The sequence below is a fragment of the Ricinus communis genome, chromosome 6 (genome assembly GCF_019578655.1).
Source record: "Ricinus communis isolate WT05 ecotype wild-type chromosome 6, ASM1957865v1, whole genome shotgun sequence".
Lineage (NCBI taxonomy): Eukaryota > Viridiplantae > Streptophyta > Magnoliopsida > Malpighiales > Euphorbiaceae > Ricinus > Ricinus communis.
In genome coordinates, this window is record NC_063261.1 from 22,946,541 (window position 1) to 22,969,811 (window position 23,271).

At 28.5% G+C, this 23,271-nt stretch overlaps 3 protein-coding genes across 5 annotated transcripts; all 3 read right to left on the bottom strand.

The window, feature by feature from the left end:
- Positions 1–479: 479 nt before the first annotated feature.
- Positions 480–2,381, bottom strand: LOC8287463 (protein phosphatase 2C 37). The gene is made up of 4 exons (XM_002524169.4): positions 1,804–2,381; positions 1,386–1,712; positions 1,183–1,288; positions 480–1,060 (listed from the first exon to the last, which is right to left on the bottom strand). The coding sequence occupies exons 1-4, from the start codon at positions 2,254–2,256 to the stop codon at positions 699–701; spliced, it is 1,248 nt and encodes a 415-aa protein (XP_002524215.1). The 5' UTR covers positions 2,257–2,381; the 3' UTR covers positions 480–698.
- Positions 2,382–12,642: 10,261 nt separating this feature from the next.
- On the bottom strand, positions 12,643–15,544 carry LOC8287462 (tropinone reductase homolog At5g06060). 3 transcript variants are annotated; one of them, XM_002524168.4, is made up of 5 exons: positions 15,309–15,535; positions 14,933–15,140; positions 13,901–14,117; positions 13,687–13,793; positions 12,643–13,027 (listed from the first exon to the last, which is right to left on the bottom strand). In XM_002524168.4, the coding sequence occupies exons 1-5, from the start codon at positions 15,395–15,397 to the stop codon at positions 12,830–12,832; spliced, it is 819 nt and encodes a 272-aa protein (XP_002524214.1). In that variant the 5' UTR covers positions 15,398–15,535; the 3' UTR covers positions 12,643–12,829. The 3 variants fall into 3 exon arrangements, with proteins under 3 accessions (XP_002524214.1, XP_025014036.1, XP_015577920.1); XM_025158268.2 differs by having other exon boundaries at positions 12,753–13,027; positions 13,715–13,793; positions 15,309–15,541; XM_015722434.3 differs by lacking the exon at positions 13,687–13,793 and having other exon boundaries at positions 12,753–13,027; positions 15,309–15,544.
- A 2,754-nt stretch (positions 15,545–18,298) lies between these two features.
- Positions 18,299–20,013, bottom strand: LOC8287461 (probable transcriptional regulator RABBIT EARS). Its single transcript, XM_002524167.4, has one exon. The coding sequence runs from the start codon at positions 19,817–19,819 to the stop codon at positions 19,001–19,003; it is 819 nt and encodes a 272-aa protein (XP_002524213.2). The 5' UTR covers positions 19,820–20,013; the 3' UTR covers positions 18,299–19,000.
- Between the last annotated feature and the right edge of the window lie 3,258 nt (positions 20,014–23,271).

The window sequence follows — 23,271 nt, forward strand, 5'->3', positions numbered from 1 at the left end:
GCCCTACAGAACCCAGCTGCTTTTTGACCCAAATTTAACTACTCTCAATCATAAAATTCTTTTTAAGAAAATCTCACAATTTTAAGATATTATATTCAGCCAATTGAGTTTTCAATGTAAGAAATAGTCTGAAAATGGTTGTATTGAATTATTCGACACGCACATAATAAAAGAAACACTACTCGATGTTTGATTTAAACAAAAACTTATGCAGTGTCAGATATAATATTTGATCCACACTTCAATCGCATTAGGCTGTTATACCCACTAAACTTGCCATAGTTGTATGAGAAAGTGAAATCTTCAATTTCCAATCTCTCCCTAATGCATATATTTCTTTTGTCAAAAGATATACAGAAAATCTCATGCTCAGTCGATGATGCTTGAAAAAATCTCATAATCAAATATCAATTTGGAGAGATTGATAATTGCGGGCTATGTTTCTATTCGGATGATAATAAAAGAAAAAAAAAGACGACTTATGAAACACCATAACTTTCTTTTTTCCTTTTAAATCTCTCCTCCTTTCAGAAGGAGCCTCTACAAATTACAACCGAAGCTTAATAAAAGGAAAAAAATAATTAAAGAAAACTATTCCATATATTTAACGGCTTGTAATAATTTCTTTTCTTTTCTTTCTTTTGAGTGTGGTTAATAACACTCCCTTCTTTTCTTTTTCTTAATTTTTATCCTTAAATTTATCTACTATTTGATTGCTGTTGATGTTGTTTCCTTCTTAAATCAACCACCACAACACTAACATTGTCCGTGCTGTGTCTAGCCAAGGCAAGCTTGGTCAGCAGAATTGAAGCATCAGAGCATGCCTTATCAGAGCTCTCAACAGAACCACCGCCTACCCCGGCGTCGCTGCCCGTCAAACCCGGCGGCGATAGTGGCCCCTCAGCACGTAGACACATCCTCGCAACTCCACATGCTGTCTCGTTGGACACTACATCCCAAAGACCATCACTTGCCAAAATTAGGCACTCATCCTCCTCCCTCCGTTCAGTCACTGTCACCTCCGGTTCCGGTATCACATACGGTTTCAAATAATTATCACCTGAAAGATTAAAGATAAATAAATAATTATCAAGTCATCATTGATACAAGTTGTGTGATTAAATTAAACATTTTTTTACAAATCCGAATCAACGATTTAAATCTTAACTTCCATTTTCTTACCGATTGCTCTAGACATGGCTAAAACTCCCAAGACTCTAGCGCCGTCCCAGTAGATTACACGGCCACCAGCTTCTTGGATTCTGACTAATTCATCTGGCCGATCAGGCTGTAATTTCATAAGAGAAACCAGAGCCAATCAACATCAGGTCAAGTCCTGTTAGACACGCGCCGCAAATAACTGGATAATCAGGAAATGAGTTTACCTTATGATCAGAAGAAAGCGGGATGGCAACACCGTTGCGGCATAGGACAGCACGGGAATCTCCGCAGTTGGAGACCACAATCTTGTCGTGAGTCACAACAGCAGCAACAGCAGTTGATCCAACAGCATCGCACTGTGGAGTTCGAAGCTCACAACGGCACTTGGCAGTTTTATCTCCGTCGTTGCAGAACCATACTCCCACCTCCTTATCCATCTTATCAAAGCTTCTCTCCATTGTTTCCTTCCACTGTATGCACTTCTCTTGTTCATACGTTTCTATTTCCTCTTTCACTATATCGTGCAACCGTTCTCTGCATTTCGTCGCCACCTATAATCAACAAAATGAATACCGTGAGTTAATTAGATATTGATAATCCAAAACCATAACTGGAATACTAGTTCGGGGGATATAAACTTACATGAGAACAACCGTGACCATCAAACACACCAAAGAAAGACGTTTTTGTGTCAGTTAAGGACGTTTGTATCGAAACGGCGTCTTCCATATCTCTTCTTCTTCCACATACAGAAGTCATACCAAATTTTGGAGATTCGTCTATCTCTTCGCGCTCCGACTTCACCGATTCATTATTTAAATCTAAACGCTTGTTTGAGTTTCCATTTTCTTCACTTCCTTTACAACTCTCTACTGCGTTATTGCAATCACGAGGACAAGCCTCCGATGGTATAAGACTAGTAGTTAAAATATCGAGTTTTTGCCGTTTCCAGCTGTCTGGTAGCACGGAAGCATCTGCGACGACCTTGAAAGGCCGAAGCTCTAATCTTCTCCGCCTTGAAGCTCGAGAGCTTGGTTCAGCTACTGCAGCAGCTGCCTCACTTTCACTAACAACTCCACAGCAAATTCCAGCCATTACTAGTTCGAATTCTCAATCAACAGATCACCAAAACAGATAGAAAATGGAGACAGACAGAAATGAAAACACCTATATTTGAAGAACAAATGAGGACTATTAAAAATGGTTTTGGAGAGAGAGAATGCAGCAGTGGGGATGGTGCTTTTAAAATAAAAAAAAAGAATGAATGAAAAGGTTAGTCACCTGGGGGCCACACTAAAATTACGGGCAGAGTCTGCCCGTCACCGTCCACGGGCAAAAAGATCCGACATGTACAGTTGGTATGACGTCGAAATTCTGAACACCTACACAGATAGTATCTTCCCCGTCTAATTTTATTTCTCTCTCTCTCTCTCTTCATTTCAATTAACCACGTGGCTTTTCTCTTTACACCTTGTTTACGTGGGCCAATGGCATTCCTACACGAGTTGTTGTAACGACCTTCCTTTCCTGACACGCATGTGGTCTTAAGCCTCTCTGTATAATTTCATTCTATTTTTGATTTTATCTTCTTTTTTATTTTTAACAGTATTATATTTATATTTTTAATTTAGAGGTTTATTTTTAATTACTCTATCGCCAAGGATATCACCACGTGGCGAAGATCGTCAAATACGAGATTGGTGTTCGACTCCTCCCTCTAGACGCGCTATTGCGAGAAGCAAACAACACTGCCCACCCATCAAATATATTTTCAAAGACATTTTCTTTTCTTCTCCGCCCATAATTAGAGATTAGATTAATATCTTATTGTAATATCCATTATCTTTTAATATAATTTATAAATAAAAATACTAATTCTTAAATGTCCATCTAAGGATAATATTCAATATGATATGATGGTACAATAAAATATTAATAAAAAGTAGAATTATAATAAATATATTATCATCATTTCTAGATTTAAATTTGATAGTATTTTTATATATAACATTTAATGAACGCATATGTATTAAAGAGTTGATTTATCTTTTAAATAACTAAAATTGATAATTTTTAGTTTATAAAATATATTATTTATAAAAAAATTGATTGTATCTAAATCAATAAAACTAATTAATCCTTGTAAAATAATTTAAAATATGGATTAATGTAACTTGTCATTTGCTTCTCCAGGAGCGTGAAGCAACGCGAGTAGAGCAGTTGCAGAAAACTAGGGAAGATTGGGTGTAACAAGGCATAATTGAGGTCGTTCCCAGTTGTTGAAAGGCAAAGAGCGGAGATCTAGACACGTAAGGAGACCATATGTCAATACTGATTGACGCTTCTCAGAATATCTGTGTTTAGTCACTTCCATCTTTCGACACCTGTCCTTTAACTGACGTGGAGCTGAACAGGCACGTCCTTCTCTTTCCTTGATTTCGTTCCTTCCTCTCTGACACGTTTCGAGCACTTGCAGTAATTGCTGCCTATTTCAATAATATTTTACTTTTATTTTTTATTATAAACGCTCGTGAACTATAAAAAAGCATCCTACTCTTCAATTTTTGAAAGGACTTCTTATTTTAAAAGCAGAAATTCTATAATAGAATATAATTTGAAAATATTTATATTTCAAAGTTGATTTTTTTTATTCGATGACTTCTATTTTATTTTTTACTCTATAAATAAAAATTATTTTTTATATTAAATAATAATTAATATATATTTATTTATATTTATAAATTTAATAAAAAGTAAAACTTATTAAATTTTATTTTTTAAAATATACATATGGAAAACATTATAAATGCTATGATTAAATAAAATATTTTTATATATTATCTATAAGAATAACAAATTACTATTATTTATAGCTGGCTATACATATTATTAGAAAATCTTAATTGATATGTATACTATATAAATAGATTCTATAAATTTTTATATAATAGCAATAACTATGATTTATTAGAATTTAAGATTATAAACGGCTCACTTTTATGCGAGTTTAAATTTTTAATTTTGAAATTCATGGCCCGTCCTCAAATGCAATTTTGACAGGAAAGGTATTAATGTTTGGAAATTGCACAATAAGCCTCCCAATCATTGACTTTTGCACTCTACTTCAAGTTTCTTCTCGAACTTTTTCTTCGTTTCTTTTTCTTGTATGATCAACAATCTTTCTTGCAAGTCATTGTTGTAAAAGATATTTTTGAAGGGTGTTTTATCTCAAACACTAGTTACGGACTTGTCCGCAATTTTTATTTTTTTATTTTTGAATTTGAACTTTAATATAATATTTTAATCTATATTTGATAATAATAATTTATTAAATTTTTATAGTCAATGAATTTATTAAAGTGTCATTTATTAAAATCCATCATGTAAGAGAAATTAAGTCCTATCAAAATTAGAAAGGCATGTAAATAAAATTTTATATTGTTTCCTTTTATAAATTGATGGAAATTAAATTTGCTTCATCATTCCCTTCTAATTTGGAACCTTTATAGTTAATGGGATAGATTTTTGTTTTGTTTTGCATAAGTCCATTTTATATTTTTTATTCATTATTAAGAATAAAAGTACAATTAAATATCATGATAGAGTGAAAAAGATAATTTTCAATTGAGAATGTATTATTTATATTTTTCAATTGCATCCTTTTAATGTGTAATAGAGATCTTAACTTGTAGATAACTACAATTCTCTCCTTGTACTTCACATATGATTGTGGGGTCACAACTTTCACTTCTCCATTCCATTCAGAACGGAAACAAGAAGCGTACCCGCCCGTGAAGCACAGTCCAATCTCAAAACCCATTTGAGATTGATTTCCTATTAATTAAAATTAACCTTTTTATTGTCCATAAACACCCCCACCCCCTCTTAAATCCAATAACACTGTCCACATGGCTCTCTATATTCACCCATTTTATTTATTGTTATTTTTTTCATACTAAAAATAAAAATTCATTAAAATCCATTCTAAAAAACATTTTCTTAAAACTTTTAGTATTTATTTTTAAAAATTGATGTTTAAAAACTACTAACAAGTTCAGTTGCTCTAGCAAATTTTCCTGAAATTACAAATGATAAAAATTATAGTTTTTACTCTGGAAAATTATCAAACGATACTCAATGTAGTCACATAAATGGACAAAATTATTTGTAGTACTACTTTATAAAGGAAGTGCATTTCCACCTTTCACGATTAAGAAAGGCTTTAATTTTAAGAGTAATTAATATTTGTTTCTGTATTTCTTTTTATATTATATTAGTTATTTTTTAATTTTAAAAATTATACTAGTTTTTTACTTTTCTAATTTTATATTAAAATAATATTCATCTGAATTTTTATTAAAAATAATTAATTAAGTATAATTTTATATTATTTCTCGCCTATTTCTTAATGTAATATACAATTTTTTATAATTTATTAAAACTTCTAATTTAATTTTTGTACAAAATTAATTCTAATATTTGTATAAAAGTAGTTAATAAATATTTTAAAATATGGTGAGGTTTGAATTTATATATTTCAATAATCTTTCAAAATAGAGATAATTTATTGAAAAGTTTAAATGCATTCATTTTAAATCAAAATCTAATAATTATATGGCGTTCTAGATAAAAGATATGGATAAGTATAAAATATATATATTATGATTTATTATATTAACTATTTGGAGTATGTATCTTTTTTAGATAAAAATAAGTATGTAATTATATACCGTGATGAAATATATATTTTATTTTTAAAATTTTTTTATTTGTAAGGATTAAATAATTTTTGTTTTGTCCAATATCATTATAAAGTTGTTTGTATTTGATAACATGAGTTTGGAGGTTAATAATTTTATTTTATTTTATTATTTGATGTTAAATTATGATTTGAGAAATTATTGATTGACGAGATCAATCAAACAATCAAATATTGATATTTTAAATTATTAAAGACCAAATCTATTTATTAGAATAAAAAATATAATAATAATAGGTGATTGGAATGAGATTTTTTAACAATAATTTTTTTTATCACAATCTATAGACATATATATTTTTTCATCTGAAGAAAATAATATACTCTAAATAATATATCTTTTTATAATTATTTCAAAAAAATAACATATTCTATTAAAAATGGAAGAAATTTTTAGTAAAACATCTTAGAAACTGTGTTAATATATTTTCACGTAAAATTCAATTTTATTTTTTATTATTTATGCTATATATGTATTATAATCTATATGAATAAAAATCAGCCTAAAATTGATGAATATAAATATTTTTATTTTTATTTAATTTCAAAAATCAATCAAATTATTTATAAAACTAAAATAAAATTATATTTGTAAACCAATTCGAAAAATCAGACTATGAATTGAATTCTTAAAGAAAGTTGAACTGTTGATATACACAACAATTAGTTCCGAATTATGTTAACTTCAGAATCTGAATTAAGTAAAGTATTTTTCTTGAAAAAGATCATTTTCAGAGCTTCGCAGAAATTACAAAATTTAGTGTCTAAAATTATGGGACCCACTGGCACAGGCTTTTCGGCCTACTCCTGCGCCGGAAACGTAAGTGAAAAAGCTATCTTCACACCACGAGGAAATGAAATTTTGTGCCATCACACCAGCCGAATAAAGATGGAGATAGCAATATCACCAACCACTCAAAACATGCCACATATACATGTGAAAGCTGTAAACCATTGACTCACTCTTTTATTATGAGACGACGTAACAGAAAATCAGTGGACACGTGACATAGAAAGCAGAAGCAAGTCAGCAACTGTACCAAACCTTAAAAATAAAAAGCCTTTTTACAAAAATTTAAGCTGCTTTTTTAAACCAGCCATTTGTGATTTAATGACACGTAAGTGAGGCTTTTTATTGTTTAATTATAAAAATTTATCATTTTGTTTGATTTATTTAAATAATTTCGATTTCTGGAATTTCAAAGTCAGAAATTGTGGATTTTCAATGAATCTTGCACAAAAATTCACTTTAATCAAACTGACAGAATGATGTAATGGTATTAGCATAGACTGTCATCTGAATATTCATTTGCTCAAGATTTTTAAATTAAGAATAATAAAGCCAAGTTAAATTCGCTTTCACCCTTTTTATAATAAAAAATTATTATTTATAAATAATTAAATAATAATTTTCCAAATATATATATTTGAAAATAGTTTAAAAAGAATAAAAACTCTATTAAATAATTTTTTTAAATCTAACCACACTCTAAATATTTAATTTAATTTAATTTATTAGCATAAATTAATTCTGTTGATATGTGATACAAATTAGTTTTTATTTATATATAAGCAAATTTTATTTTATTAATAATAAAAATCATAAGAATTTAAAATTATATTGCGGAAGGTTTATACAAATTTACACTTTGTGGAAATGAGCCAAATATTAAAAAATCTCCGTTCCTGAATAATCACGGATTTTTAGGATAACTGAGTTTGGAATTTGAGAACTTTGAATTGGTTCAAAACAATCCAAATCTAATAAAAATTTAGAGATCTTAAGTAATTTTAGAATTTCTAATGATTGAATGGAAACAAAACATTTCAAATTATTTATTTTCTCCTCAATTTATTTTGTTACTAATATATTGATTAGAGTTTTATAATTGGATTCACATTTATTAATGAGTTATAAAAATTAGATAAATTATTTTTCTATTTATTTCAATTTCATAATCGAGTTAGTATATGTATAAAAAATTAAAATTGAACCAAAATAATAATTTGAATTGGTTTAGTTCGATTTGAAGTAAAAGATAATTTAATTTGGTTATTGTTGGTTTTGATTTTAAAATCTAATTTAATATTTATTTCTAAAATTCATACTCGGTTTGTTTTAAGATATTAAAATTATTATTAGATTAAGAAGCTTTCTTTCATTATCGTATTGTTATTATTTTTTATGCAAAATCTTAATTCATAAAGCTAAAACTTATAAAAAGTCATTTGAATTATGAAGCAAGAAGAATCTAGATTATAATAAGACTTTAAATTGAAGAATTTATTCAAAATAATAGTAGCAATTAACGTACTACACAAATGAATAGTAGCAATTTACGTAGAACTCAAATAGAGGACTAATGATATATAATTCTTAAAAAATGGTTATCGCTTGAAAAATCATTGACAATAGTTTAATATTTATTATAAAAGATTTTGTTTGGTATAAATATTTTACTTTCCAAAACATATATATTATGAAAAAAGTTGAGTTTTTAAAAAGGTTATTTATCAAATATTTAAAATTAAAAATGTTTAATATGTAATTTAATTTTTTAGAAAAATATATTTTGTTACTTTGTTGTATAACAAAATTAATATTAGCATCTTTAAATTTTTAAATAAAAATATATTTATCAATTAAGTTTTACTTAATTAAAGAAGTTCTACTTATTTAATCTCCCCAAGTCAATTACTCACTCCATATAAAAGAAATTGAGCCGTTTGCTTTCTTAAAAGTTTTTTTTATCATGCGATCGAAACGCAACTACAATCTATAAAATTTCCAAGGAAGTAATATTTTCCCTATATAAAAAAGCTGAGTTGGTTTTTTTAATCATATAATTCAAGCAAAACTAAAATTTTTATTTTTCAGAAAGTGTTACTTTCTCTTTTTTATTTATTTTATGCTAAACGAGTTTAAAGTCCTAATTATTATTTATAGAAAAAGAAAGTAGTACCTTAGTTTGAATATAACTTTAATAAGTTTAATTGATTTGTTACTATCCGGTAATAAATATTTATTTTAGAATCACAAGAAAAGGCTTAGCGGTCTAATATAATTGTTACATTCATCATAAAAGTAATAAAATATCTTTTTTCAAAAAAAAGTAATGAAAATATCTAGCACAAGAAGAGCATTAACTCAAAAATTCTTCTTATGAGAACATTATATTCATACTATTTGAGCTAGTCTAGAATATCAGAAACAAACATTTTTAAATTAGGGCTAATTTTAATTTTAATTTCTTAAAAAATAATTAAAATTACTTGAGTGCAACAAACCAACTATGAGACCATAAACCAATAATTGAATATTCCTATGATAAATAAATAAATAAAGTAAGTATCATAAGGGGCCAAGACTTAGCCAGACATCAATTTGTCTAAAAAAAAGGGTACCTCAAGATTTTTTTTCTATTCGTACAAACGTGTCCAATGAATTAAGCAAATGATAATTGAAATTAGATCTCATAAATAAACTTGACAAATTACTTGAGACAATAAAACTATTATTTAAATAGAGTAATAGACTATTTACAAATGAATTTAGCGATGATATTTGATATTTTATTTCAAGGACTCAAAAGTATGGTCGGTGGAAGTCCATGGGTAGATATTTCCTTATAGGTTTAGATTTTTAAACATATCTTTGAAACTTTCCCTATGTGCATCTAATTATTTTGAAAGCAACTTACCTACCCATGACAATTTTTCATAATAAAATATTTTATTGTAAAATGATATTTTTTTTAAAAAGAAAAATTCATGGCCCACTATTTTTTAAAAACTTTTTTCTTTTTATATTTCTTTTCTTACTTTTATATTTATACAGTGTAAAAAAAATTTTATACTATAATTTTGTCTTTATCTTTTATTTATACTTTTTATTTTTTCTTACTTGATTTAAACGCTTTATTTTGCACAGTTTTTTACTTTTATATTAAAACCTTACATTTTTTTTAAAGTGACTGAAGTTTATATACTTTAAAGATATCATAAATCAATATATTGTTAAAGTGATTGAAGTTTATTTTGTTTTTATTTTTCTTGAATAGAATATTTAAAGTATACTGGTGATATAGTGAAACTATATATTATCAAAGCAAGAGGAGTATTTTCATGCCAAGATGAAAATTATTTTTTTAATGATTACTCATAATTTTTTGTTCATATTTTTTATAAGTTTAATTATTTAATTTTTTTGTTTCTAAAGATTATGGTACTTTTATTTTTACTTTTGTTGAATATTTTACATTTGAGGTTGATATGTATGAGTTTTAATATTAACAATCTTTATAACTGATATGTTGTTACTCTCTACAATGATGCAAGATTCAAAGAAGTTAGTGGAATTAGTGAATCAAAGAATTTTAGTGTTTTAAATCTTTCATGTCCAAGATGACTATATTTTCCACAATTGTTTTGCTTCAGAGTTTTATATGGTGCTTTAATTCTTCTTTTTTCTTGTCTATCAGATTTAATCCTCCTTTCTGGTAGTAGAACAATTTTATTTTTACTTTTTGTGGTACATTCCATGCGTTTTCTGTTTCCAATTAGAAAAATATTTTTTTCTTATACAGCTAACATTGTCTCTTTTAGTGTACTAACGTGAACAATATTCATATGGATCCATATTATATTTCTTTATGCATAAATAGATGGTATATCATCAATTTGGAATCCGTCGCATTTGCATATTTGCTTTGCTATATCAACTTTAATTTTTTATCCATTATCTATCACATCATAAACTTGGTCCTTGGATGATTTTACCTGCAAATATGAAGATTTGAAAAAGCTACTATTTAGATACTACAAAGATTCTATTATCAATATATTATGTAACTGTATTAAATTTTGTTTTGATTTTGAGTAACAAGATATCTAAGTTATATTTATGGTATATCCAAAATATATTAAATAACAATATATATGTACAAAAAATATGCTACTAAATTGTAAGAGTTTTTTTTTTTTGTTTATTTTACCTATGATTTTTTTTAAAGCTTTCTCCTTCATTTGTTGAAGTTTGTTCCAATACTGATGTCGAAAGTGCTTCATATTCTAGAATAATTATGAGTTCCATATTTATTGATTATGTTCTTTTAGTCACAAATATAATGCAAAGTAGATTATTTGTGAAAACTACTTTTTTTTTGCTCTAAATAGAATTGCATATCTGAATTATTTTGTAACTTCAGTGATGAATATTTGTCCTTCACTTTATACTAAATATGCACTTTAATCATCTATCTTTTGTTTTGCTATTTTCTTTAATAAAATATACATCAATATATAAGTTTGAATTCTTTGAAATTAAAATACCACAAACTTTGAAGTTAACAAGTTCATATTTTCATTCCATTCCATTGTGTTGGAGCAATACTGGTATTACTTCTATTTCTAAAAAATAATTTTAAATAAAATTAACTACAGTATACCAACAAGATATTATTAATTTACTATTAGCTAAGTATTTATGATTGTTTCGGTTAAAGTTGTAATATATGAAATAATTGTTTAGTTGTATAAAAGATACAAATGAAAATGTTTGAAATATATTTTACTATATATTTAGAGTTTTTATATTAAAATTTAATAAGTACAAAATTATTTATTAATACATATATAATTTCAGAGAGATACTTTTGATATACTGTATGCCAATTTTTGTGAATATGCAAAAGATATCAATAAAATATCGTTAATATATCTATAATGATATATAATTTTGAAAAAACACACTGATGTATCTGCTTCTAAAAATTTAATTAAAAGTCAAATAAAATAGTATTGCATGGTATTTTTTAATATCTTACTATAAAATTATACAAATAGTAGTTGTTTTTGCTGTTTTTGAATGATAGAAAGCATACATTTTTATTTTCAAAAGTAAAACATTTAAATTGAAGTTTTTTAATATTTAACTCGATTTTGATAAATTTTGCTAAAATTTTCTACTGATATATTGTATGAACTTTGAAAGTATCTGTGTAGTTACTAAATTATCATTTGTAACCTGGTTTAAATGTTCAAAATTGAATATATACTTTAATTTGAACATGTTTTCTTCTTTGTTGTTCTATTGAGCGATCGCAATGATGCATTTATTAGATTAATATGTTTTATGGCTGATATATTCACTTTATTTCTTGTTTTGTAAGGGCAGTGGCTTTGTAAGAAAATAAATGTTTTTAATTAAAAGAAGTTATAAGTTTGAAAGTAGCATAAAAAAAAGTCCAGTCGTAGCTTCTGATAGAAAAGAAGCTGAAAAGTTAAAAACCATATGAAAGAAATTCTTCAAGTTGATTTCTCGTATAAATAAATTTTATCAATTTGTACCGTAAGAATAAAAATTTGTAATTTTCTGGAGTAATTTGCCAATGGAGCCAACTGAATTTGGCCTCTTTGCTTTCTTTGCTCAAGTTATTTTGTTTTGAAAGGAATAAAAAAATTAGGGGATAGAAGAAAAATAAAAATAAGAGCAGAATTTTAACGTGTTTGAAAAATGGTGGAAAATAAATTTAAGAAAAAAAGAATGAAAAACTCATATTTTTTCACTTAAATGTTTTCTCTTTGCAGTGGAAAGAACAAATGGAATAATTAAATATAATTCATATTGAAATTTAAACTTTAGAGATTAAAAAAAATTAACATAATAATTTAATGATTATAATTTTCTTTCTTCTAGATAATTTTTATATTCTAATCTCTTATTTTCTTGTCAAAATGTCTAGTGAACTTCATTTCAAACTGTTTTCAATAACAAATTTAAATGCACAGCCCCTAAATGATCACAGCAATGTCAAGAGATAACAGGAATTTGTAAATGCAAGGGTTAAGTGATATGCTAAATGGGAGTAACTCAAGATGATGTTCTGACAAAGTGCTCCATTTCCTTTACTAAAGAACTAGTCTCATGCCAGAGTCAAATCCGTTCGCGGTCATTCCTCCATCAACAGAAATAATCTGTCCAGTAATATAAGAAGCAGCAGGTAGGCAAAGGAATGCCACTAGGGATGATACTTCTGTTGGTTCTCCGATACGCTTAAGAGGAGTTTTCGCTACTACTTTCTCCACAAACTCCTTGATTTTGAGCAGCTGCAGGGAGAAATAATGACATAGTAAGACAAGATTTTCCTGAAGAACTACTGTTATCATTTTCTTTTAATAGTTGCCGGTTATATGAAACCTCATACATTAATAACCCACTCTTCCTACAAGGTGCTGCCTCAGTTTGAAACTGGCTGCGGGTACAATGCGAGATATTTGATTAGAAACTATAAAATAATTGTTTTTAACACAAGTTAACAGAAAGGGCTTAGTGATACCAAAACGAACATTTCTGTAATACCTACCACATTAATGTTTACTGTCAATAGACCAATGCGTATAGTTGATGGTTAAATCATTAATATAGGTCAACAGGTTGGCATTTAAAAAGCTTACCCATTTATATGCTAGATATTCACTAAGCTAAGCTGGATAGAACATGAGGGTTTCTTTGATAGGCCTGGCAAAGGTACACCCTCAAGGTCCAAGCAGTATCAGGATTCTGTTTCTAGTTTTCATCTTGTCAATGTTTGGGAGCCTACCCTGATTGATAATGAATAATTAATTCAACTATCTCTAGACGTAAGGTTGAAGAGTTTTGAGAAAATAATCAGTGCTCTAAATAGAGGCTGGTATGGTAATATCTGGAAAGCCATGATGAAATGCCAAACAGAGAACAGCATTAATAAGCATGACAGAATCATTACACGTTCCACAAGTGAGGTCCTGATATACCAAGGTGCAACAGAATTAGTCCTGATATTGTCTTTTGCCCACTCACAAGCCAAATTCTTCGTCAGTTGATGAATCGCACCTGATAATTGGATATACATGTTTTCTAAGTTGATAAATTAATCTTGACAAATACTACTCATGCTTAGGCAGAAGAAACAAGAGATACTAGTTCACATCATAACTCACCTTTGGTTGCTCCATAAATTGATCCACTACCTATGTGCTGAAGACCTGCCACAGAAGAAATGAATACAATGCTTCCGACACCAGATGCTTTTAGAAGAGGATGTGCAAGTTGGCACATATGGTATGCAGATTCAAAGTTAGTAATCATGATTTCTGAATATTCCTCAGCAGTGTACTCATTAGTTGGCTTCCTGATGTTTGTGCCAACATTATTTACCTAAATGTAATAGATCAAGCACATTAAATCCCAAAAAGTGATAGAAAGAACAACACAGGAATAATGTTTAGTTAATTGTCTTTAATATTGGAGAGCCAAAATTGCACCATATTGACACAATAAACACTCAGAAAACTGTTGTATTGCAACGCAAATGTTGGCTTAAGGCAGCATCCATTTGTCAAAAACAAGAACCGGTTTTTGAAGCCACGCAAAATGATCATGAGCAATCAAGTATAACTTTCTACTTCCTCATTATCTTGAGAAGAATATTCTGCTTTTATAGGTCATTGTCAACTGTACGCTAATTATTCAAGCAAGCATAGTGACTAGAGATGATGATCCTGGAGGTATATATATACATATATATATAAAATAAAGAATCGTTCCAATCTTTTCAACTAGTATGGCCTCTTAAGAAGGGAAGTGAGACCTTGAATATACAAAAACAAAGAATAAGTGCAAATGTACTTGATGAATCTCAGTTTTGATATTGATTTACTGGCTGCAGAATCTTTTGATAATTTACAACAATTTTATGATTCAAAATCGAAGCTTCAGTACCAATTCTTCTAGGTAAAATCTAGATTTTTGACGATCTTGATCAGAAAAATTTAAGATAAAATCTTGATTATGCACTGGAATAGGGAACACTAAATCTGAATAACTAGCACTTTCTAAAATCATTTTGCAACCAAGTTTGCAGAAACCAATAAGCAATCCAACGAAGTCGCTCATAAGAACAGTAACAAAACCGTGAGATGGATAGGTAGTGATGTTAACCAGTAGAAGGAGTTGAGACCAATATTACTTACAAGAATATTGAGACTGCCATTGAAAACAGAACCTACTTCTTCAATCAGCTTCTCTCTCTGAGCTCGAGAAGATGCATCACAAACTGATCCAGTAACCAAAAGCCCTTTTTCCTCCCACTCTTTCAAGCACTTATTTAACTCTTCTCCATTTCTTGAACATGTATGTACTCTAGCTCCTAACCTAGCAAGCTCCACCACTGTTGCATTCCTATTAAAAAAAAAACACAATAAAAGGTTTAAAAACAGTGAATTCACCAAAAGGGTCTTTATTAGAATCAAGAAAAATTAAACTTCTTTATGACTTTCAAATCAAATCCATGAATTGAACAAATGCCAGGAGTGTAAAGATTCTTTCTTTAGAGAGAAAGAGACAGACCCGATTCCACGAGTGCCCCCCGTGACAAGAGCTGTCCTTCCATGAAGAGACCATATTGATTCTTTGAAACTGCTTTCAGCCATTGCCATTTTTGTAATAGGGAGTGAAGTAAAAAGTTGAAAATCGACAGGCGGACGATGATGACAAACAAGATAAGAATGATTACCAACGCTTAGAAAGAAAAAGGGGGAAATGAAACCAATAGTTACTCATCTTTGCAATTAGTATTATTTTAATTATGAGATTTTAAATGTATTTTGTTTTTATTACTTAATTTTAGCTATATTTCAATAATATATTGAGTTTGTATTAAAAAAAGTGACTACATCACAAATTTAAATTGAAATCATTATCTTCCAAAAGTTTTTCAAACTGTTCTTTAATAAATCAATTATGGGTTTATTAGTATTTGTCTTCACCCAAATCAGGCACGAAAATATAGAGTCTTGAATGGACCAATTTATTTGGGCTACAAACAATTTGATCTGCACAAACAAACTCACAAATACTTTGTTTCATGATATATGGGCTCAGTTGAGGTCTTGTGGGCTCACACATTAAGCCTATATTTATTGCCAAACCAAGCCTAAATCACGTCGATTTCAAATATGTTTTTTAATCAATGAAATTTAATAATAACATTTTGATGAAAATAAATTTATTTTAAAATTTATTAAAATTGATTCTAACTAAACTAAATTATAGTAAAATAAATTTAATATCTAAATGAATCTTACATCGGTAATCCTATATGTTTTATAAGACCAAAATACTGTAGTTTAAGTTTTATTTTTTTTATAACTTTTTTCTATATATTTCCTTTTCAATTATTTATTTTAAATATAATATTTGTTTCATTTACAATAAATTTTTATTATTATTATTATTTAATATCAAATATAAAAATTTATTAAATAAAAATTATTTACAGATAAAAATAAATTTCAACTAAATAGAGTATAATATAGACGAAAAGATGCCAAAATAAATAGAATAAAAAGATTGGGAGAATTTCTTCCTTGGATCTTGCTACATCGAGCTCTCCCCCCTAATATTTTGTAAAGACTTGACTTAGATTCTTTATGTAAGGGAACAATTAAGATTACATGGGTCAGAAGGCTATTGCAATTACTTTTATATGTTATCCTTTGGCCATTTAATTTGTCCATAAAATAGTTATTGATACTGGCATATCAAGATGATCAAATTCTGTTTACAATTTATCTGCCAGCATTCACATCTCCATACCATCAGTTCATTAAAAAAATAAATAATAATAAATGATTTCTGGCTCCTATCATGTATTCATTTCTTTTTCTCTTGACACATAATTAGAACTCTTTTAAATTTCTAAAAGAAAAATATTAAATATTCGATAATCTGTAGTATAAAATAGATATTATTTACTGAATTTCGCATTTCATCTCTCTTAAAATAAATTCTAAAAAGTGTTGATGAACTGATAATAAATGAGATTAAATGAATTGAACAATCTTATCTAATGGGTACGTAAAGAGAATTTGAGTGGAAACTGGAAGACAGCAGAGTCTGTCAAATCTCATATAGGTATACATGCAGTTCTATTTCATATTCAATATTGAAAAACAGATTCCAAAAGGTGAAAATAAAATATGTTCCACAGGCAATGCATTTCTTTTCAATAAATTGTCACACTTTCTCCAATATACTGCTATACCCAACAGCCAAAAAGCTGTCGAAACAAAGAGTTTGTAAAGTACAGTAAACAATTCATGCACTACAATACCAACAGAACCATATATACTATGTATCAAAACTATCCAAATTTTTCTAGCTAAACCAAATAAAGAAACCCCACAAATCAAAGCCTGATATATAGAGAATATATCTTCTTTCATTCTTCTCTATATTCCTGTATATAATCAATCTTTGAAAGCAACAGAGAAACAGACATATCATATAATGCCCCATGTGCACCTGGTAGCTACTACTCTTATCTGTCACTGCATTTACACTTAAAACCCTCCACCACTCAGTCTTAAATCTTGAATCAGACTTCACAATAGCTAGGCCAATACCAATTCTGTTTCTCTTACACAAAACCAGATATTTGATAGGAACCCAAGTAATTAACCTCACTTTTCCCTATCATTTCTCCTTCTGTATGTATCTATTTCAAGAACAAAGAAATACCCACCCTCAAGATTCAAACAAGATAACACCAAAACAATCTTGGATGTCAACAAAAATGTTCTATCAATTTCCTTTATCAAGGAACTGTGGAAAAACAACAGTAGAACACAAAGAACTCGCCGTGTATTGTGGAAGAACCGTCTATATCATAAGGTGGCTAAATGGCTATTCCTATATAGATACATTGAAACTATTACTTGAAAATCCCTAGAACCAGACAGGGTCTATTAGGGTTTCATAATTTTACTTTTTTTTTTTCTTACGTTAATTTTTCTTTAGGGTTCTAGGGTTGGTCGTTGGTCGTTGGGTGTAATAGGCAGTATAGTAACATGTAGATACAGAAGTAGAAACAAAAGACGCGTAAATGGTGTTGATAATATGATATAGACATGTAGAGTTTTCCTTTGTCTTCGTTGCCTCTATGGCTATAAGTAACTTAATTTAATGTCTTTCTTTTTTTGTTCTGTAATGATACTTAAATTCAATTTGATTCCATGGAGTTGGTGGGTTTTTGGACTTTTTAGAGAGTTTTTGGAAGGAAAGCAAAAGAGAAGGAGCATGTCTGATTGGCAAGTGCCCTTTTACCGAAAATCAAAATTAATCATCTCTAAAGTATAAATTATTTACGAATAATTAATTGATAATAATATCCATAACTTAACACTTTATTATTTTTCTCTTTCGAGCGATTGATATCGAAAAGAATAGGAAAAATGTTTCAGAAAAGAAAAAACTGAGATCTTTTACTAATATTAAATTGATAAATCATGGGAATCAAAAAATAACTTATATTTGCATCAAAATAAAAATTAGAACTAAGAAAGGAAGAACTCAATTACTTATAGGGTGGGTGGAGGGGGAATTAAAGGTGCAGGGTTTTAACAGATTCTTTTGGTGATGGTAATGGACTGTAATAATACAGGTTAAAGGGGGGGGAGTCATGGTGTGATGTGTCGAACATCTGTATATATGTAGTTGAAGTGACTCACTGTCAGTTCTTTCACACCCTTTTAAAACCCCACAGTACTGAAAGTTCTTTTCTCCATAGCAAATGTGAAATTGCAGTTGACTAGTGGTATTTAGTGTGCAAAAGGAAGAAGCATTAATGGCTTGCTTACAATTTTGGCAAAAAAATCTTTCAGACTGTTCACACTGATAGATTTGGCGTTCCAAAGTTTTCCATCTTCATTATATTGGCACCATTTTTGAACTTTTGAACACTTCTGTTTTAAACTGTATTCAGCTGAAGAGAAGCAACACGCAAATATATTGGCATTGACAGATTATAGCATTACAGAATTCTTGAAATACTATAGAACCATGTCTAAGTTTTTGAAGAATCATTCGATTTTAATTTGTATAAGAACTCAAAAGGCCTTTGCCTGGCATCCTCCATTATATTAAAAAAGAGAAATTAAAATAGAGGGAGAAAAAGAAGGAAAGAACTAAATGAGATCATGATTAATAAATATATATTTGGTTTCTTCTTATTAATTGAAGGAATATAATTGCACTCTAAACTAATTCACCTTTGGTGGCTCACCAAGCCTGAGCTCAAGATCTATATCTTCCATTGAACTAGAATTAGCCTCAGTGGCCTCTGAGTGGATGCTATATCTATCACTTGAGCATGGCTTGATCAAGGAGAGTGCCGAAACTGCGGTCTTAGGCCTCTTACAACTGATATCACCATAAGGACCAGTCGATGGATTTCGGCTAAGAACAGAATTAAAACCCACAAACAAATCAGTTTCAACGAAGTTATCATTACACAAGCCTGTAGAATCTTCTTCCCTTGGATTCTTCACGACTTCAGTTCTATTAAGCTTTTCTTGAATAATGGAAGACACAAAAGTATGATCACTTAAATTTTCTTGAGTGGACAAAGCTGAAACCCTAGAAGAGGAGGTGAGAGTAGAAGCAATGACACTAGAGCTAGAGTTAGGGCCATGTTCATGGTCCAGAGTGCAAAAATCTGATGGGAAATGAGAATTAAATGCTTCAAGAGTAGGTTGGCTATGATTTTGATATTGAAAAGTATCGCTATTATTTTGATGAGGAGTACTGCTACTACTAAGAGATTGCTTAAGTCTAGCTCTATCTCTCCTATGAACATTCATATGACCACCTAGGGCTTGAGCTGACCTGAATTCTCTTTTGCAGAAACTACAAGAATAAGATCTTGGAGGCCATATGCATCCACCAAGATGACCTGAAGCATCTTCTGCAAAAGCTCTCTCTTCCCACGAATCATTCACCGAATTCTTCCATACTTGAAAATTATCCGACTTCAAGAATTGTCTCCTCTTCATCAACATCCAGCGCTGAGGTTGCTCCATTGTTTTTCTTTTTTCCCACTAGAAATGAAATTAACTCAAGAAGAAAAGTAAACGAGAGTATATATGGATATGTATAGCAGGTTCTTGAATATTGGAAAGCTCCAAGGTTTAAAGGTTATAATATAGAGGGAAAAAAAAAGAAGAAGAAGAAGAAGAAGAAGAATTGAAGCTTTTTCTATATATATTTATAATATATTGAATAATACTTGAAAGCAACTTGAGAATCTATAGATGAAGAGAGAAAAAAGTGGGATGAAAAGGCCTTATTATTTGGAATTTGCAGTGCAGCTACACTGTTGGATTTTAGCTTGGTTTGATGCACCGGTCACTATTAAAAGGATTTATTTTGGAAATTTTTTTGAGAGGACCCATTTAAGCAACTGTCAAAATATTTTTGATCCCACATGCATGATAGACCTAACTTCCATTAATAATGGAGGAGATAATAGATAATATGTATATTTAATTTATTCTATAGCAATCTTAGCTTAATTAGGAGTAGGGTTGCAACTAGAGTTGTATTGTATGAATGAGGGGGCCAATGTGAACTTGAAAATGAAAATTTGATAAATTATGTAGTAATGAGGACTTATAGGAAAAATATTCTGAAGGCCAGAAGGGATCGAGTGGATGTCAAATTGTGATTTTTATACAGTTTTTTGCTTATTAAAGTAATGAGGGTAACTAAAATCCAAATTAATTAGTATAATTGTTTGTGCATGTCAATTTTATTTATTTAATAATTTAGATTAATTTAAAGTGTATTGGATAAGACTTTTACGGATAGTAAAAATACTATCTCAAGAGTTTTAACGTAGTCGCATATTTAAAGCTCAAATTTTGAGATTTTGATTAAGCTAAAAGAGACTCTTATCTTATTTAGACGCTCTTGAATTTTTCAAGTCATCTTTCACTCATATTCGAAAGTCACGAGTGAAAGTCATAAATTTGATAAAAAATTAAAATGGATAACCAAAGGAAAATAAAAATGATTCTATTCCTATTAGCTCAGTTCGTAATAGAGCTATTTTATTTCCTTATTAACCAGAATTCAAATTCTTTGAAATTTCTTAGAATGTACCATATTAATGTAGAGGAAGGTGCTCCTAATTTTTTTTTAAATATAGATAATATGTGGTAACATTTTAAAAATAATAATAAAGCATTAAGTCTAGATTTCTTTACTTATAACTAAAAGAATTTGTATAAGCGCTTAACACATCTCACAAAATCAATTCTATATCATAAAATGTTAAATTATAAAAGCAAGGTGAATCCAGACATGTCAAAATTAATGGTATAACGGATTCATAAAATATAAATAAGAGAAAATTCAACTACAAATATAATTATTATATTACCAAGAGTTATTACAACAATATGATGTAAAAGAACTAATTATAAGACCATAAATTGATCAACAGTAAACTTTTCTTTATTTATATAAGTAAAATTATAATTATGTTTTCCATTGGAACTCCAATCAACTATGAGCTATACAATATAATTTAAAATGGACATAAAGATATAAACTTGAAATGTCTCCAAATTCACTTCCTGATTAATTTGAATTTTTAAGTTAATCATACTTTTCTAATTTGACTGCCCATTTAAATACAAGGTGGCAATGCCAAAAGTAAGGTTAAAAAAATTATTATTTTTTTTTTCAGCTTAATTTAGCTTTTTTTTTTTTTTTAAATCTTTGTTACACATAGATCACTAATTTCGAATTAAGAGATTTATAAAACAAGAATAGAAACCTTTTTTTTTTATTTATATAATTCGATTTTATTTGAAAATACATGAGATAAATCGACTTATTATTATAACCAAGCTAACTAAGGGAATTAAGTTATGAATACTAAAACCCATTATGAACCTTCAGCCAGTCAACAATTGTTTCATCATGTAGAGCTCTTATGGTGTCATCTTTACATCAAGCATCTTAATTTTCTCCACTTGTATTTTTTTTTTCTTTTCATTCAAAAAGAACAAAAGAATAAATATAAAATAAGAACCCTTAAATTAGAAACAAGTAGAAAATAATAAAATAGATAATAAGGCTATTTTTGTTATACAATAATAGAGACTAAATATGTGTAGGAGACAGCACCTACCAATGAAGACCAAATTCAGACAAGACAAGCACTCTTATAGTATGCAAGATTTGATTAAAATAAATATTATGTGCATGGCTTCAATTATTTATTATCATTAATCTCAATGATAATCCAGTAGGTATTTGTCGTATCTTGAATCTTCCAATTCATCAACTCAAGGTTTCTCACTTATGTATAACTTCTTATTATTCCATTTGGCAGTACACCTGGGATTAATTAATGATTTATACACACTAATTCAATAAGATATTATTAAACTTTAACTAGTTGTCTTTGATTTAATCACGCACATCAGCACTTATCTTTTTGTATGTTTAGTGAATGTGTTTCAGAATCTTTTTGTTTTGTTTTAAGATTGATTGTCTGAAATTAACAAGTCAAATAAATACATCTCTGTCTCTTTCTCTTTTCCAGAATTAGTTTAGTTCTTAATTAATTGGGACTCTCTTTAAATGAGTTTGTTCTGCCTCGTATGATTTTTGCGTTCTGTTTGATCTGCCCAACTGCATCTTTAGAAACATAATTGCAAAGGAAAAATTCCATAATATATGTTAGATAAGGTGACTATTCAAAATGCATCACAGTTCTTGAACCTTGAAGCAGACTGTCTTATGCCTATGGAGTTTTAATTATCTTTTATTTTTATTTTTATTAAGAATCTAATAAGCTATATTATAAAAGTGATACATACCCACTAATAATGATAGATAATGTACAAAAGATATTCAATTTTAAAATATTTAAACTCGATATTTTATAATTCTTTCGAGTAAAAAATATTAATCTGTTAATTTCATGATTAGCATATAAAATTAATGTGGATAAATAAATATAAATTTATCATATAAAGTAGGTACTGCTAGTTGCATTTAACAATGTAGAATTGCTATAAAAACAAATTAAGATAAAGTGAATGCATTATCTCATAAATTGAATCTCATTGTTTTAATAGTCAAAAGGACTATAAGTGCCTTTTGTACAAGTAAAACAATGTCCACTTACCCTCAAAGAATAATCTTCATAATATTGGAGTATTATCGAAAAAAGATTTTAGAAGGAGCTGCAATCAAATGAGACAATTTAAAGCTCAATGGGCCATCAAATTAACGTATTGAGTGGAGGATTTGCACTGAGAAATCCAAAAACTATAGGAAATTTTTAAAAAGAATTTAGGATTAATAAATTTTTATCATTTTTATTATGTAAACTTTTTTTTTTTAAGAACACTGATTTTTTAATTTTAGTTTTTAAATTTATAGTGTGGATATTTTTTATTTTTCAGTTATTTTACTAAAAAAATTAAAAATCAACCAAAATTACAAATAAAAAGTT